At 34.5% G+C, this 19,522-nt stretch overlaps 1 protein-coding gene across 1 annotated transcript; it reads left to right on the plus strand.

The window, feature by feature from the left end:
- Nucleotides 1–772: 772 nt before the first annotated feature.
- si:ch211-262h13.5 (CY domain-containing protein) lies at nt 773–13,368 on the plus strand. The gene is made up of 7 exons (XM_022669547.2): nt 773–1,101; nt 2,257–2,367; nt 4,722–4,809; nt 5,231–5,397; nt 6,982–7,083; nt 8,690–8,776; nt 11,103–13,368. Exons 1-7 carry the CDS (start codon nt 898–900, stop codon nt 11,562–11,564), a joined length of 1,221 nt encoding a protein of 406 aa, XP_022525268.2. The 5' UTR covers nt 773–897; the 3' UTR covers nt 11,565–13,368.
- Nucleotides 13,369–19,522: the final 6,154 nt, after the last annotated feature.

Consider the following 19,522-nt stretch of genomic DNA (forward strand, 5'->3'; position numbering starts at 1 on the left):
CATTTTTTCTCTGTCAAAAAAAAAAAAAATACTATTTGATTAAAGTAGTAATTTAACTTTAAGATTTAAAGACATTAACTGGCAAAATAAAATTATTTTAAAAATAACAATCAAAAGTAATTACCTGTGAAAATATTTAATATTTTATTTTGACAGGAATTTACTTTTGATCGTTATTTTTTACTTTTTAATACATATATTTTCTGTAACTCCTGCTCCAAGAACAATACAGTGTTCTTGACATTTTTTGTGTATTTGAATTTAATTTTACTTATTTTTTTCTTACCTATAATATACAAAGAATTTGTTTTAGAGGTATATATATATATGTATATATATATAAGCTTTATATTATTAGCTACACATGTAACTACAGATTATTACTTTTATTTTACATGCATTCTTATTGTATTGCATATTAAATTAGAAAAGCAGTACATTTATTACATTAAATTAATGTAATTATTGTAAAACAATAATGAAAAAAGTGGAAACTCCAGAGACCTCTGTATTTACAGCAATGAAAAATTTAAACTTTGCTGTTGGGTGTTCCTTGTAAAATTAGCTACATCAGTTTGTAACAGTGTACTATATTTACTTTTCTTTACTTTTAACTTAAATTTTAGTGTTTTTAAGATTTTTGATATCTGGAGATAATTCTGGAGATAATTTTGGAGATAACTGTGATCTTTTCCTGCAGTAGTAAAGTCATGTTTTGGGGTCAGAGCAGCAGAACTTGGCTTCTTTTCAAAAGCCGATGTTTTGTTAATCTGTGTCAAAGTCCACGTTCTGTTCTTTTCAAGTTTAAACAAGAGAAGAGAGCTTTCAGAAATAAATGCAGCCCAGTCTGTTCATCCTGAATAAGAAAAACAGCTTAAACTGAGAGAAAAAGAGAAGATGTTGAGGATGCAGAGTCTGGCGTGGGCATTTCTGATGCTGCAGTGTTTGGGTGCCACGGCGACCCACCTGTCTCCTGTGCCCTGCGACGACAAGAGCGTCGACAAACTGGCCCGACTCGCCATGACTTACATCAACGAGGACAGAAAAACAGGATACAAATTCGCCCTCAACAGGATTTACAACGTCCACGTTCACCCTCAGGTACGTCACCTCGCCAGGTATTGCCTCCTAATATACGGAAAAACTCAAACAAAAATCACTAAATGTTTGCTATAAACATTTTTTTTTATATTTTTGCAGTTATTTTCTAATTAAATTTGAATTTAATTCGATTTTTTTATTCTGAAAAATACAAAAAAGGAAACAAAAACATCACATACACTGTTGTTAGAGACATAAAAAAAGCAACAGCAATGATATAAGCCAGGGGTGTCCACATTTTTTTTGTTGGGGGCCAAAAGGAGAAATATATTTGAAGTCACGGGCCACAGACTCTGTAATAAAACAAATAATGAAATATACCACTTTAAATAATACATTTTTCCTGATTATTTCATTTACACACCATTTTACTTGACTCACTATCTTTATCTTTTACAGTGTTGTGTAAACTAAGATTTTTCAAATTGATGTTTCATTTCATGATGTCTCTTAATATAAAACTCTTTAATTACGGCAACTTTTAGACTCTTTGGTCCGTTTTTCTGCGCTAGAAATGCTCACTCTCTCAGCTTTTAGACTCTTTGCCCCGTTTTTCTGCCCTAGAAATGCGCACTCTCTCTGCTTTTAGATTCTTTGCCCCATTTTTCTGCGCTAGAAATGCACACCCTCTCCGCTTTTAGATTCTTTGCCCCATTTTTCTGCACTAGAAATGCGCACTCTCTCCGCTTTTAGACTTTTTGGCCCGTTTTTCTGCGTTAGAAATGCGCACCCTCTCTGCTTTTAGACTCTTTGGCCCGTTTATCTGCACTAGAAATGCGCACTCTCTCCGCTTTTAGATTATTTGCCCCATTTTTCTGCGCTAGAAATGCACACCCTCTCTGCGTTTAGACTCTTTGGCCCGTTTATCTGCGCTAGAAATGCGCACCCTCTCCGCTTTTAGACTCTTTGGCCCGTTTATCTGCGCTAGAAATGCGCACTCTCTCTGCTTTTAGACTCTTTGGCCCGTTTATCTGCGCTAGAAATGCGCACTCTCTCTGCTTTTAGATTCTGGCGGGCGTAGTTTGGACACCCCTGAATAAGCTGTCATCACTATTCTACATCTAACTGATGTACTGTATATATGGACATGTATTTGTATTTATTTTAAGGTACAAAAATTAGTGGCAAAACCTTTAATATTTTTTGTATGTTTAGGGTCCAGCTGGGAAGGTCTACTATTTGGATTTGGATGTTCTTGAGACAAAGTGTCACATCCTGAGTCCCAAATCCTGGAAGCGCTGTGATATAAGACCTTTCATGGAAACAGTAAGAAACAGTAACTCTACTGTTTTTTTTTGCTATTTATTACTAAAATATATGTGATCACTCCTGGTGTATTGTTATGGCTGAATATTTATTTTATAACATTGAATAAATACACTGTGAACCCATACTTGTTAAAAAAAAACAAACAAAAAAACAAAAGGAAAGTCTGTTTTTAAAAGGTTTTAAAAGGATAAAAATGGAAGGGGTAGTTTGGGAGGGGAACTGAGTGATGTATGGGTTTAGAAGCGGGGCAGAATGGAGAGCTCATTAATTAGCTGAGCAGCAGCTGCAGCAGTGTGTCTCTGATAGAGAGATGTGAGATGAATATGATTGGACATCAGCAGAGTTATTGGTATTATTGATAAACTGATAAACTGATAAATTGATAATCACACTAAGTCACATTAAGAAGTGCATATGTACTGTAAAATTATTTTTTAGCCTTTCTTTCCATTGGCTTATGAGACATTCTATTTGCATAATGGGTGTGTCCCCCAATTTTGGAAACTTACCGTCAGTGTGTATTCACTCTCCGCAACTTGTAGCTCATATATTGTTTTAGTGCTCAACCATGTGGATTTGAATTTATGGGCTGTAAGGGTGAGTGTAATTTCCTGAGCTGTTAACTTTGTGCTGCACTGAAAAAAATGATGCGTAAAATTTACTTATATAGTACATTATTCCCAAACAAAACTACATTCTATCTATGCAGATGTGTCTCCTTTATGTGCTAAATGCAAGAGTCAAAATGGCACCTTAGCCCATCTGTTTTGGTCCTGTCCTAATTTACAGAATTTTTGGTTACAAGTGTTTTATTGCGATGCCACAGCATCTAAAAGCTCCCTTACCCCAGATCCTCTAGTCGCTATTCTAGGCTGGTCATCAGCTATAGAACAACATGATGATTATTTTACAATACAAGCAATCCAACATGGCATGGCTATAGCAAAGAAGACAATTTTACTGGTCTGTAATTAAGAAACTGCACCCAAATATGAGACGTGGCTGAACTACTTAGTACACTGCATATGGAGAAGACCAGATATGAACGTGAGGGGAGGTTTGCTAAATTTGGGAAGATTTGGAACCCCATTCTTACGTATATAGATGACTGACAAGACCAAACTAGCAATGCCTAAAGAGAAAACGCATAAGAAGTGTGCTGCTTTTTTTTTTTTAAGAAATACGAATGGGGTGTGGGGTGGGGGGGTATGGGTGTGGGGTGGGGGGGGTATGGGTGGTAGGGGTGAGTGGGTGGTTGAGTGGGCGGGAAGATAAGTGGGTGGGAGAGGGTAGATGGGAAGATGGTTGTTTGTAAAAGTTGTAATTTGTAGGAAAAGTTGTAAAATTTAAATAAAATATTTTTTAAAAAGTTTCGCAACTTTCTGCATTTGCTTTTTTTAAGTAAATTTAATTTCAGATAAATTTAAGTGACTTCAACTCGTTTTCAAAACTTAAATGTTACATTTTTACTGAATCAATCTTTCTTTTAGTAAACTTTACTGAATTTCTGCATACAATATTACCTAATTACAATTACTTAATTTATACAATATTGTTATATATAATTAAAAATACACATTCAAATATTTGCATAATCTCAAAGATTTATTTTGTAAACAGACCAAGTCTCACTGTCTCAACACATGGATGCATGTAATACATTATTTTTAATTCACTAGTATAAAGGATGTATTACATGACATCCATGTGTTGAGACAGTGTAATATATGTGTGTTTTAACTAAAAATATTTACATTTCAGGAATTATAATGGATTATGTATCATAAATTATTTGAGTAATATTGTATAAATGAAGTAATTGTAATTAGGTAATATTGTATGCAGAAATTAAGTGAAGTTTACTAAAAGAAAGAATTGACTGAAGTTCAGTTCACTTATTTACTCTGTGTAACATTTAAGTCTTAAAACTGAGTTGAAGTTACTTAAATTTATCTTAAATTAAATTTCCTTAAAAAAACAAATGCAGAAAGTTGCTAAACTTTTTTAAAGTAAATTTTCTTTACCGTTTTTTTTTCAGTGTTCAGACCTTTTTTTATATATTAAATGAAATCAAAGAGAATACTAAATGCCAGTTTATGTTATTTATGTGGCTCTAGAATTATTGACACACAAAAAATACAATACAAATACAAATACAAATACAAATACAAACTTACAATTTATTTAGGCATAATAATTCACATAATCGAAACATATAGTATATGTACTTACATGAGTATTACTTTGCTATTATTACTGTTACACTGTTAGCTGGAACATAAGTAATATCTGAGATGTTTAGTGTATGAGAGAGAGATATTGAGCTCACTGCTGGATTACTTGTGTCGTAGCAAATCTCTGGAAACTGCAACACTACAGTTCTGCACACACCTGAGGGCTTCTCTTACCTGTACAGCTACGACTGCACTCTCGTTCCAGGTAATGATTTACCAGAGTCTGATTTACTGTATATATAATCTTTTTTTATTTTTTACATTTTTTAATTTACTTTTAATACTATTATTATTTTTTCTTTCTTTCTTTCTTTTTTTTATTCATTACTTTTTATGTGTTTTTTAATGGTCATTTTATTTACATTTTCCTATTTTTATACATATTATTTTTTAAAAAATTTTTTTTTTCCTATTTCTAATTTCTTATATAATGGTTTAAATCCCTTTTATACTGTAAATGCTTGGCTGCATTGTCAATGATGGTCACCTAAAAAAAAAAGGTTGATTGATTGATTAATTGATTGATTAAAAAGCTAATTACATTGTGTACTAATTACATATACTCCTAATTACATTGTATACTAATTACATACCCCTCTAATTACACTCTCACCCTCTTCTCTCAGATCCCCCAGAGAAGCTGCAGAGGACATGTCCAGACTGCCCCCTGCTGTTAGCTGTGGACAGTGAAACTGCAGTGTCCACTGCCAGGACCACCCTCCACAAACACAACCATCAGAGCACCCTGCCCGTCAAACTCACCATCAGCACCATCACCAGAGCCTCGCACCAGGTGCTGCTATTAATATAAATATATATAATATAACTAGTACATATTTTATTATATTATAAGTACATGTTATATTATAACGTATGTCATTCTAAATATAATGTAGTATGACATGAGTAATGTTCTATACTATTTACTTTTTTCTACATTTTACATCTTATAATTTTTACATTTTATATTTTACATTTTACATTTTTTTAAATCTCTGTAAAAACAGTGACAAATGTTTTTTTTTTTTTTTTTTTTCAAAAATGATATACTGTATATTATGATTCTTGAGAATACATGTCCCTCTCATGAAACATGTCCCACTAAGAAAAGTGGTAATTCTATTGATTGTTAATCAATAACATTAAATTACATCAATTAATAAAATTGTAATGACTAAAATAATCAATGTTATAGTCAGGGGGACCTTTGGAGTCAAGAATTCTGAACAATTGTTATTATTATTTTTGGTTGTTCAAAGTTTGCTCCACATGTTCATCACCACGGTCAGATACAGTGGTGTGAAAAAGTATTTGACCCTTACAGATTTCTTTCTTTGTTTTTGCATACTGATATTTAAAAAAAATGAAATATCAAACAATTATAATCTGAGTAAATATAAAATCATTTTTTAAATTCATTGATTAAGGGTAGAAAACTGTCCAAACCAATCTAGCCCTGTGTAAGAAAGTGTTTACTCCACAATAAATTAACTGTGATTAATCCGGATATATGCCAAATTCATTGAAACACCTTACACTTAAAAAAATGATTTTTTTTAAGTAAATTTAATTTCAGATAAATTTAAGTAACTTCAACTCGGTTTCAGGATTTAAATGTTACACAGATTAAATAAGTGAACTGAACTTCAGTCAGTCCTTTCTTTTAATAAACTTTACTTCATTTCTGTATACAATATTACCTAATTACAATTACTTCATTTATACAATATTATTATATATAATTTTAGTTAAAACACACATTCAAATATTTACATAATCTCAAAGATTTATTTTGGAAACAGATCAAGTCTCACTGTCTCAACCCATGGATGCACATAATAGATTATGTTTAGTTTACTAGTATAAATAATGTATTACATGCCATCCATGTGTTGAGACAGTGTAATAATCAGTGTTTTAATAAAAAATATTTACATTTCAGGAATATATATTATATATATTATATATATATATATATATATATATATATATATATATATATATATATATATATATATATATATATTATATATATATAATATATTATAGATATTATATATATATTATATATATTATATATTATGTATCATAAATTATCTGAGTAATATTGTATAAATTTAGTAATTGTAATTAGGCAATATAGTATACAGAAATTAATTAAAATTAAATTTACATGGAATTAAATTTACTTAAAAAAAGTAAATGCAGAAAGTTGCAAAACTTTTTTTAAAGTAAATTTTACGCATCATTTTTTTCAGGAGAAATGAACATTTAATTCACAGGCCTGTAGTGGAATTTATACACTTTTGGGAAATTTCTAGCTAAACCGTGAACACTCTTTATTTTAATGAACCAATTTTCTACTTTTCCTCATCAGATTTCTCCCGTTGCTGCCAGTTTTGTGGAGTACACAGTGCAGGAGTGCTCTGTGGCTCCGGTACAGGACGTCCTGTGTGAGCCAGCAGAAGCGGGGAAAGGGGTGAGCGTCTGCCAGAAGTCATTATTACTTAATACATATACTTACTATTACACTTAATATATATATATATATGGCTTTATTCGGGGGGAAGAATGTTGTTGGATTATTATGAAAATATGAATAGACAAAGTCTCCACTGCTGTTTTCATTTATTTACTTATTACTTTGCTTTTCCCAAATTGTGTTATTTCCACTGTGTTAACTACACTGTAAAAAAAATTCTGGCAATTTTTTTTATTTTATGATTGCAGAATTAAACAATTTACTCTGGAGAAAGATCACAGCATAATCATGCATCACTGTGATATAAGAATAGTAATTCTTACAGCTTTTTTTTAGACAATATTTCAATAAGCATATGCTTTTCTTCTGCTTACACTGTGAACAAGCTATAAATAACTAGCAAAGAAGTCTCCACAAGTTATATGAACAATGACTGAATCCCAAAGACAAAGTAGGCAAGAGCATCTACAAGAAACGCATTGAGAAAAAACACCTAAAAAAGTGAGATCTCCTTCCTCAACCAATATTATTAACCTTTAGTGCTTCAAACACATTTATATGATGTTTCAAACCAAATAATATCAGTAAATAAAGACTCAAAAGTGTCCACAGAAAAAGTATGAAACTACCTGCTTTACTCAAACTAAAGCTAGGTATGGTGTGCACACTACTTTATATAGTTTTTATTTTTACTAAGTGGTTATTTTGCACTAAACACACTAAAAATATAAACAGAAGTTTATATTTTTGTATATAGTTTTCTTTGTGTGTCCTGATTAAAATACTGAAAGGCATAGGCTGCTCTGAGTGTCAGGTGGTTTTTAGTATCTACATGTATCCTAGAGGTGTGATTATTGATTATCAAGATACATCCGCCTGATGCTGTTTCTCCATGTATTTTATCAAAGTAATAATTAATAAGCCATGTAATGAACTATATATCATCAATATTCTTATGATTTTAACTCATAAACACTCTAGTCCAACCATTTTCTATAGTCTATACATTCAAAAATAAGTAAAAATAAAAAACATGCGCTTGGTAAAATTTTGAGCAGAACATGATCAGTTCCAGTAAAATATAACAATTCTGCTTTCTTTTACGTTTTAAATGATTATATTTTTGAGCAGCCGTATTGCTTCTGGAGTAAAAGAGATCAGGGCATGTGTCTGTCTGATATAATTACTGTGTTATAAGACCTGAAAGAGGAACTGAAAACAAAAACGGAGAAAAAACACACCAAAACAAGCTAGAGTTCAAAGGGTTAAAGAGCCACTAAATAGTGGACCATATTTTTTCCATTAATAGCTGAAATATATTACTTTGAAGTAATAAATTCATTCAGTTCTTTTTAAATCAACAAATGTCCATGCTGGCCTAAATCATGGTAATTGATGGGGGGGAGGAAGAGCCATCCTACCATCCTACTGTTGAACTGGGAAAGCTGTGGCAATAAAAAGGATCAAACCGCTATAAGAAGCTTCTATTTGATTGCTTTGAGCAGATGTTATCATAACTCCATTACAACATTCATTTCTCTGATATTGTCCATGTGTTTATCTCTGTATGATTAAGTTGATAATGGTTTTTTATTTATTTCAGGCTGTTGGATTCTGCGTCGGGGCCGTTTTCGGTGCGGACCCGGGTCAGAAAGTCGTCCAGGTGTCCTGTGAAATATTCCATCCAGAGGTAAAATCAATATCCCTGTTTGTTTGTCAGATTTGTTGCTCAGTTTATGCTCTATAAAGTTTATTTTCTTGGAAGCGAAGCGCTTCCTGGCTCTGAAGGGACGGTGAATTAGATCCAGATGGAGTTGATGACAGCAAAACAACTCCACCAAGCGGGGGTCTCTCACGAGTACGGCAGAGTGGGCCAAAACTAACAGAGAGCCCTTCATAAGAACTGCAATCCATACTCACCTTCACCTCATCTATCATTCTTTCCTCTTCTTTTATCTTTTAAATTATTTTTATTCTGTTACATTCTGTTGAAGGCTTTACTGAAAATCCTAAACTTTTCTAAAATTCAAAATCTTGGATTGGCTCTATGGCTACGTTCACATTACCAGGCTAAAGTGACTCAAATCTGATCTGATTAGATTTGAGTCACTTTCATATGTGATCCTCAATCAGATAGATAGATAGATAGATAGATAGATAGATAGATAGATAGATAGATAGATAGATAGATAGATAGATAGATAGATAGCATTAGCATTAGCGCTATGTGCTTCTCCCTCGTACCCACACTGCATCTCTTGGTGCAGCTGTGCAGCTATAGCTGCAAAAAAAACAGCAAAAGCAAACCAAAGCCTGGCCTTTTTTCACCTCCTGGACCTGAGCATGAACTTCAGACCAGCTGTTTGCTGTTTCTCCACTCCAGCAAAAGATGCTCCACATATGAGCTGCTAACTCTGCATCCATTTCCCTTTATAGAGATACGAGTCTCTCGTCTCTCTAATATGAGGGTTTTTGTTGTTGGTGAAGAAGGAGACGTTTATACAGGTATCAATGTGCAGCATGTGAGACCGTGTTTCAGGGACAGATTCAGATTCGTTCACATTACACACAGATACAGATCACTTTCATTTACAGTGAATGTGAACCGTCAAGATAGACTAATCTGATCTGAGCTGACCTCACCAAAACATCCAGCCAACCTAACAACAACATAAAAACCTACCTCACCAAAACATCCAGCCGACCATACCACAAAATCCACCTGGCCTTACGAAAAAACATTTAGCCGACCTCACCAAACATTTAGCAAACCTTTCCAAACCTAAAGCCGATCTCACCAAACCATCCATCTGACCTCACCAAAACATTTAGCCATCCTCATCAAAACATCCAACCGACCTTACCAAAACTTCCACCTAACCTCACCACAACATCCAGTCATTCTCACCAAAATGTCCTGCTGGCCTCACTACAACATCCACCTAACCTCACGAAAAATCATCCAGCCAACCTCACCAAAACTTCCACCTAACCTCACCACAACATCCAGTTTATCTCACCAAAATGTCCAGCTGACCTCACCACAACATCCACCTAATCTCACGAAAAAACATCCAGCCGATCTCACCAAAACATCCAGCTGACCTCACCACAACATCAAGCTGACCTCACTACAACATCCACCTAACCTCACAAAAAACATCCAGCCGATCTCACCAAAACTTCCACCTAACCTCACCACAACATCCAGTCATTCTCACCAAAATTTCCAGCTGACCTCACTACAACATCCACCTAATCTCACGAAAAACATCCAGCCGATCTCACCAAAATGTCCAGCTGACCTCAGTACAACATCCACCTAACCTCACGTAAAAACATCCAGCCGACCTCACCAAAACATCAAGTCAAGCTCACCACAACATCCACCTAACCTCAAGTAAAAACATCCAGCCGACCTCACCACAACATCCACCTAACCTCACGTAAAAACATCCAGCCGACCTCACCACAACATTCACCTAACCTCACGCAAAAACATCCAGCTGACCTCACCACAACATCCACCTAACCTCACGTAAAAACATCCAGCCGACCTTACCACAACATTCAACTAACCTCACGTAAAAACATCCAGCCGACCTCACCACAACATCCATTCAACTTCACCACAACATCAACCTAACCTCACAAAAAACATAAATCCGATCTCACCAAAACATCCAGTCGATCTCACCAAAATGTCCAGCTGACCTCAATACAACATCCACCTGACCTCACCACAACATTCATTCAACCATACCAAGACAACCACCCAGCCATCCTCAAACATCAAGTCGACCTGACCAAAACATTCAGCCAACCCCACCACATCCAGCTGACCTCACCTCAACATATTTTAGAGCATTAACAAAACTACTACTAATAATTTTTTTACAATTTTTTTCTGGCACCAAGCTTCCAGAAATTATATATTTTTTTACAATAGCGTAGCCATGGGCACCATAACTGTCAATCATCTTATCACATATAAATATGTGTGTGTTTCTCTGCAGCGCATTGGGATTTCAGTGGCTGCTGGAATTCCACAGCTAGAAGAGAAGTCAGCCACTCGACAGGAAGCTCCACCCCCTCCACCTCCTCCAGTTACCCGTCCACATGTCCACATCCCGGCGTTCCAGGACCCCAGTCCAGCCGGAGCTCGGCTGGTAGACCCTGTTCAGCAGATTATTCCACACGGGCCGAGACCCCAGCCGCCCCGCCCCCTCGCCTCCTCCAGTGAATCCAGCGAATCAGCTGAGAGAGACTGCTCTTCATCTGAGGAGATTCCGGTCTCGGTCCGCATCGCCAGGCCTCCTCTGAACTTCCGCTACTCAGCTTTACACCAAAAACGCCAGAAACGCCAGGATCCTGCAGCCATCACCCCTCCTCTCAGCCCCACCTTCTTACCTGTGTTTCCCAGCTCACCATCACCTTTCCGCTCGTGCCCCGGCTCCGCCCGCTACACCACCGTGTAGAGATGCAGTTACCTGATGTTAAGATTAGCAGAAGCTGTGAATTATAGCGATTCTCATGACTTTAATGATCTTAATAATCATATAATTATAGTGTTATAGCAATACTGTTCTAAATGCATGCTGTAAAAAAGTCCTGTAAAATTACAGTGATTAACTGGAAGCAGTTTCGCCCATATTTTACTGTTATTTTACATCATTTCACATCATACTGTCATTTATTGTAACATTATTTTATGCTATATTCAAATTGGTACCACTTTCAAATAAATAGTTCATAAAGGAGTTTCTTAATGGTTATTAATTAGGTTATAAACCATTAATAAGCAGTTACAACACATCAATAGAAAGGGCAACAGTGACCTGTCGTGTACTAAATAATTATTCTACTTTCATTTATACTGTTAAACCTCAAATTTTACTTAATGCATATCTTACTTTGTCTTTTCATTTTTCATCAGTGATCATAACTATAATAATAACCATAATAGCTATAATAACTATAATAACATATTACATGACTTAACTGATTTTCTATATTATTTTACTAGATATGTAAAAAAAAAGTTGTTCTTCTTTCTATTTATGTGTTTATTAAGTGTTTATTAATGGGGTTTTTTAAGTGGCAGTCCATATTTTGTTTCTAAACTAAAAGCAGAAGCATTTCTGATTAGAAAAGGGATAAAATATAGTGTTTAATGGTATCAGTGTGCTGGAACCACCATCCCTGTTAAGCCTGCTAAGATATTAATTCTAAAAACTGGGGTGTCAGGTCTCTTTTTTCGCGTTAGTTTTCTTCTGGCCACGTCACACTTTTTTACATACTTACGTCACACTTTCAGCCTCTAAAAGAGGATCCGGCTCAGTTTTACTGAACGCTTGTGGCTGGTGGAGCATTGGGGACTTCAGAAGAGGACACTCAGAGCTCAGTAGCTCCTTCACTCATAGTAAAACCAAAGAAACGAAGGAGTGAAGTTTCTGACTGAGCGCTCTCTCTCTCTCTTTCTCTCTCTTTTTCTCTGGACTCAGATTTATCCGCTCTGAAAGGAGACCGCATCACACCCGTCCAGTTTAAAATGATTCTTCCGCATGCTCGGTGCAATTACCCATTCTCACCAGAGAGGGCACTAAATCCCCCTCAAAACTTACAGAAAACACTTTTAAGAGAACTTACAACTTAATTTTATAACCCTTATTTATAAACCATTTAGAAAAGAACCTTATTTTTAAAGTGGTACCATTTTTAAAATTTCCTATTGGCCCCTGTCATCATGTATAAAGACACAATCAGTGTGTTGTCATGTGGACCAGAGAAACCATTCCTAGGGTACCCAGAAACATAAGGTTTTTTTTTTTTACACTTATTTTTTTATTATTTTGGGTTGTTTAGCTTTATTTTTTGCTTTCAGACATCATGATGCCACACTTTGTAGTTAAGAGCAATGTAACTTATTCTTACAACCTACAAAACTGTGTTAAAAAAAATGTAGCTGAAATTTTCACCTTCCTAAAGGAAGCTAGTCCTGGTGGGAAAGACTACACGCTGATGGTAAATGATGGTTGAGGGGGACATGCTTAAATACTGATTTACCAGAGCAAATGTTCTTGTTCAAAGGTTTATTTTTTTTTTTATTTTAAGTCTCCTCCACACAGTTTCTACTTGGTGTATTCAAATTCTGTAAAAAAAAAAAAAAGAAATCTGTATTTTTTGGTCTCTTTATTCTATTCCATTTTCACCTAAAGTACAATAACAATTATCTTATAATAATGCTGCAATAATTTAAATAAAGGCTTGTTTAATATCTTTTCCACAGCTGATGATTATTTCTAAATCACTGTATGGTTAAAAAAAAAACATAATATATAACATGCTTTATAACATTATAAAATGCTTTGCACAGTTTGCAAATAGCATAAAAAAGAAAAAATAATTCTATGAGTATATAAGGAGAACAAAGTCACATAAATCAGACCAATATATTAAATATTGATCCAGTATTGCATATCTGTAACTGGCAAAATTATGTAAAATCCTGATTTTGCAACATTAACCCTTGTGTGGTGTTCGGGTCTGTGGGACCCGTTTTTATTTTTCATCAAATGATACTAAAAAAATATTTTTTCTAACTCAAACTCATTGGCTCATTTTTTGTGAAAAACATATATCAAAACACATTTTCGATAAACACACACTGTACCCCCCCCACCCCCCCCCCCCCCCCAACCATTTATATTACATACAGTATGTTTGGCCAAGGGCTAATAAACATTGCTTCATTTGTAAATTTGAAACTAAACAAATTTTCTACTCATATCTTGAGTTTAATTCATTTTCTTTTACATTTTATTAAAAAACTAATAAAAAAAGAGTAGCACTTTTTGAAAGAAATTTAACATAAGAAAGGTAAAGGGCAAATATTAACCATGTAAGCTGTTTATATTGCTTGCAATTTAGGTGAAGCAAGCATGTGTAAAGCATTTTAATGTTAAATTGCTTAATTTTGCTGAATTAAATACAAGTAACAAAGTAAACGAGTAACAAAAATATGAACACCACACAAGGGTTAACTGTTAGATGAACATTTCCAGTGTTTCTGCAAATCGTGTTGGAGGAATTTTAGCCCATTCCTCTTTGCTAAACAGCTTCAGATCTGTTATATTAGTGGGTTTCCTGCCATGCTGCTGCTTTAGCTCCGCCCTTAACATTTGGACTGGATTAAAGGGGCACTGAACTCATTCATTTTAGCTGACTCCACCCTCAGCTCAAATTAGAAAAAAAGCTAAAAAAATGGGAGGGGTAGTTTGGGATGGGTGATGTATGGGTTTAGGGGCGGGGCAGAAGGAAGAGCTGATTGATTGGCTGAGCTGCAGCAGCAGCAGTGTGCCTCTGATAGCGTTGAGACACAGATGGTTGGAAGTTGTTAGCAGGGGGCGGGGGTATTATAGATTGACTGATTTGCATATTGGGATTTGTGACATCATCTTCACCTATAGCACAGCTGAACCTAAGAGGAGCTGCAGAGGCAGAAATTACCATAATAAAAGCGTTTTTTAAAGGTTATGAAATGTTTATAACATTTTTAAGCTGGGCTGGGATGTTTCATTACTTCAAAAGAACACATTTTAGCTATTAATGAAAATATATATATCATTCTTTGATAGAATAGCTTATGCGCTTAGGGTCATTGTCCTGCTGCATGACCCACGTTTTCTTGAAATTCAGCTCAAAGAAAGATGCCCTGCAGTTTAGAAATGGGTCCAAGAGACATATTTGGGTAAATCTATGACTATCCACCTCAGATCATTGTGAGGTAAATTCTATAAAAAATAAAGTTTAAAGTTAGTTATATCTATAGAGTCCATGTCCATCCACCCGTGATTAGCATGCATAATCGTTCTAGCGAAACTATTAATTTACAATCATTTTTGCCTCAGCATACATCATCAAAACAACAATACAGCAATAAATTGCACTCAGGTCAGTTTTTTAACTCAATATATGTCACAACAAAATTAATTAGTAATCCAAATGATTCTTATAACTATTAAAAGGGGTTGAAAACTTTTGCATTAGCTGCAGACTGCCTTTACAAATCAAATTAACTCCAAAGCGCTGTATTATTTACTCTACGTGGTCAGCTCAGTGTTCCATTAAGCAGGTTAGTGTGGTAGTTTTCCATATCCGCCTCCACCAAGGTCACTAAACTCAAGGTCATTCACACTGAAGATTGCTTTATCTTTTGACTCTTCTCCACCTCTGTTTGGACAGTAGCAGCTGTAGGAGGATAAAACTATATTTACTTTAAATCACACTATAATTATATAAGCTATAGTGTTGAAACTTGACCCTGTTTGCAGTGACGTGTCAGGTGTTTGTGGAAAATATAAACATGTGAACATGTGATATTTCCTTGTGATATTTTTGCTGTTTCTGCAGTTCAGCTGGTGTTGTTTTCAAGATAGTTCACCATTATTCCACACGTATCAGCCAAGCTATTATCCAAATATGTCTTTGTGTATAGATAGATAGATAGATAGATAGATAGATAGATAGATAGATAGATAGAAAGCAACAGGCATTAGGCTGATATAGAGCCACTTTCTGCAGCAGAGGAGTTAAAGGCGCGTCTAAAAAAATAGAATATCATTAAAAAGTTACTTTATTTCAGTAATTCAGTAAACTCATATATTATGTAGATGTATTACACACAGAGTGATCTATTTTAATTGTTTATTTATTTTATTGTTGATGATTATATGGCTTACAGCCAATAAAACCCCAAAAATCAGTATCTCAGAAAATTAGAATATTATATTTTACGACCAATTGGTACTTTTGGAAGTGTGGTCAGCGTGCCAAGTCCTGCTTGAAAATGAAATCCGCATCTTCATAAAAGTTATCAGTAGCAGAGGGAAGCTGTAAGATATGAAGTGCTGTAAGTTTTTTTTTGTGAAAACAAAACTGCACTGACTTTAGACTTGATAATAAAACACAGTGGATCAACACCAGCAGATGACAGACATGTCTCTCCAAACCATCACTGATCATCAGTAAATTTTACATTTCATTTAAAGTAAATCAAGGGAGCAGAGTCTGGAGGAAGAGTGGAGAGACACACAGTCCAAACTGCTCGAGGTCTAGTGTGAAGTTTCCACCAATCAGTGATGGTTTGGATAAAGAGAAATGTCATCTGCTGGTGTTGATCCACTGTGTTTTATTATCAAGTTCAAAGTCAGTGCAGTTTTGTTTTCCCACAAAATCTTACAGCAATTCATGCTTCCCTCTGCAATTTTTATGGAGACGCGGATTTCATTTTCCAGCAGGACTTTATTAACAATAAAATAAATAAATTCTTAAAATAGATCACTCTGTGTTTAATACATCTATTTAATATATATATTTTTTTAGATGCACCTCCTATATTCTAATGGAAAGGTAGCCTGGGGGGATTGACTGCACACTCATGGGGAGTAAAGGAAAAGAAAAACACACACAGTATACAAACGCATGTGTGTGTGTGTTAACTGAGTATGTATCTTAACTAGGGGCGGGCGATATGGCTCTAAAATAATATGACGATATTTCATGGTATTTTCACGATAGCAATACTTTTGGCGATATAACAAAACACTGAATTAGAAAAATTATTTCAAATTTTATTATTGCATGCAATATGATATGGCTAACTGAGATATTTAAAAAAAAAACTATTTTATCGCATTTTTAACAGAAGTCATTGATCCAGAATGTCATGATACTAATAATACTAGTAATGCGCTCCAAATATCTGCATATATCCAGGATTAAAGACAAATAAATGATACTAGACAGATATAATCTGTCTCTAGTAGATATATAATGGGAAATGAGAACAGTGTGAATTTTTCTTTTGCAAAAAACAGCGAAAAAGTGGTATCCTCATGTGATAATTAGGGGTGGGTGATATGGCACAATATTTCAGGGTATAATATCGTTCAGGATATTCAAAATTTTTGGCTATATTATCACGTACGATACGATATGGCACACCCCTAATCTTAACTAGACATTTTTTTAGTTAATTTGACTTTTAAAAAAGCAGATAGAAGGAATGCTTGAGTATGTAATTACATGTAATTGTTATTTCTGTATGAATCACATTTCTAAGAAAATGGCTCTGTCACTACATCTGAAAATCAGGCAGTTCTGTAAAGATCGGCCCTGTTGACATAATCTCTGTAAACAGGTTTTCCACTGAGGCAATATCACCTTATCTCTCAGCTCTGTGTGTGGAAATCAATAGAGTAAGGCACTGTTGTGTTTTAACCTTTCTACCCTCCTACAGAAGTTAATGATTCATGTTTGGGATTAATCCCTAACTCTTTTTATTAGGAGAAAATGATCACTCTGATCACAGTCTTAACAATTATTCAATTTATTATTGTTATTCATTATTTAAAAACTATATTCATTGGATTAGCAGTGAATTGTCTTTGATGAACAGTGTAGCCTGGACAGGGGTGGACAATATTGTGGCATTTATGTTATATGTTTTTTTACTGTAATTATATGATATTATTATGTTATGGTATTACACTGAAAAATAAGTGAAACACACAACCATGTCATTTTTTAAAAGTGCATTCACATGTTGATCCAATTAAAAATGAGAATTTCCAGGTAAAAAAACATTTTTTATTTATCTAAAAGCAATTTTTTTATTATTATTCCTTACTAAAATAACAAAAAATAAATAATTTGACTCAAATAGTATTTTACTTCAAGCCAGGGGTGATTTCTTTGTTGCTGAGTGTAAAGCGGTTTTGACCCTTGAGTTACCTCACAATTATAATGTTGTTGTGTGTGGTTAATTAAGAAATAGTGGGTTTGGGTTGCTCAAAGGAACTGATAAAAATATTACATTTATTATAACTACAATACTTAACTATACATGGATGTAATAGATTTTCAAATTGTACCGCAGTTAGTTCCTGCAATGTGATTGGCTAAGAGGCGTTCTATGAGTGCCGTTATCATCCGGTAATGCACTGTAACTGAAGCTCTCCATGTATTACTCCGCCATATACAGGTAACCTAGCAACAACAGTATTTAACTATACATGGATGTAATAGATTTTTTTTCTTCAAAAACTTATAACTTAAGTGTAAAAAAATGTCTTGGTTTTTAAATCAAATTGTATCATAGTTAGTTCCGCAGTTAGTTCCACAGTTAGTTCCGATACTGCAATGTGATTGGCTAAGAGGTGTTCCATGAGTGCCATTATCAGCCAGTAATGCACTGTAACCGAAGCTCTCCATGTATTACTCCACCGTATACATGTAACCTAGCAACAATGCAGCGCTTACAAACCAAAGAGTGAATTTGTTTATAACCAAACAGATCGTATTTTTTTTCTCCGCCTCTTTAACTCAAAATCTTTCAATAAAAAGTGATAATGGAACTGTAATATAATCCCAATAATACTCTTAAGGTTCTAGGTATAACATGTAATATGTGCACCACTGTGCTGCATTCATATTTTTAAGCAATAAAATAATAATACTATAATATGTAATATTGGCACTGCAGTGCTGCGGTTGTAGGTACAAGGCACGAGGAACAAACCAAAATACTCTGTAAAGAAGCATTTAGCTGCTCTTATCTGGGGAGCTGTTTGTTAACTTGTGGTTTCTGATGCTGGTAACTCTGATGAACTTATCTTGTACAACAGAAGAATCTCTTGATCTTTCTATCCTAGGCTGGTCCTGATGAGTGCCAGTTTCATCATGATATTTTTGATGGCCTTTGCAAATGCAATTGTTCTTCAAACATTTTAGATTGGCATTAGAAGAACATTACTCAAATAGATCTTTACTTTAACTGATGCTCTCAAAAACTTTATTAAGAGAAAAGAAATTCAAGTAATTAACTCTTGATGAGTTCAGCACAGCTGTTAACTGAAAGCCTGAATTCCAGGTGACTCTACTTCATAAAACTGACTGAGAAAAAACAGCTACTATGTGCAAAACTGTCGTCTAAGAATCTAAAAAAATTAAACATTGACTAAATGACTCGATATGTTTTTATTCATAGTTTGGATGATTTTAGTGTTCATCTACAATGTAACCTTAATTGATTTTAATATTTTGACATGGCTGATTTCAGTACAGTGTTGTCTTCTTTTTCAACCTTTGACCTCGAAGATATTTGGGTGATAAGTTGATGTGTTATTCACCTGAATTCCCAATGAAATGAATAGAAAATTGCAACAAATTTCTACAAGAGCCTTTTGAAATGCATGCTATTAATCTATTAATATTCTACCAAAACATGTGTTGTCTATAGAGCAAACACACCAGGACCACATTACCCCGCTCCAATCGTCTGTCCTCTATGCCCTCGATTTCATTGACTTTGGCAGCCATCATTAATCTGTTTACTCTTGTCTGTTTCTCTGTGTTCTATAAAGGACCAAGACTG

This window comes from Astyanax mexicanus, chromosome 16, assembly GCF_023375975.1.
Source record: "Astyanax mexicanus isolate ESR-SI-001 chromosome 16, AstMex3_surface, whole genome shotgun sequence".
Taxonomy (NCBI): Eukaryota; Metazoa; Chordata; class Actinopteri; order Characiformes; family Acestrorhamphidae; genus Astyanax; species Astyanax mexicanus.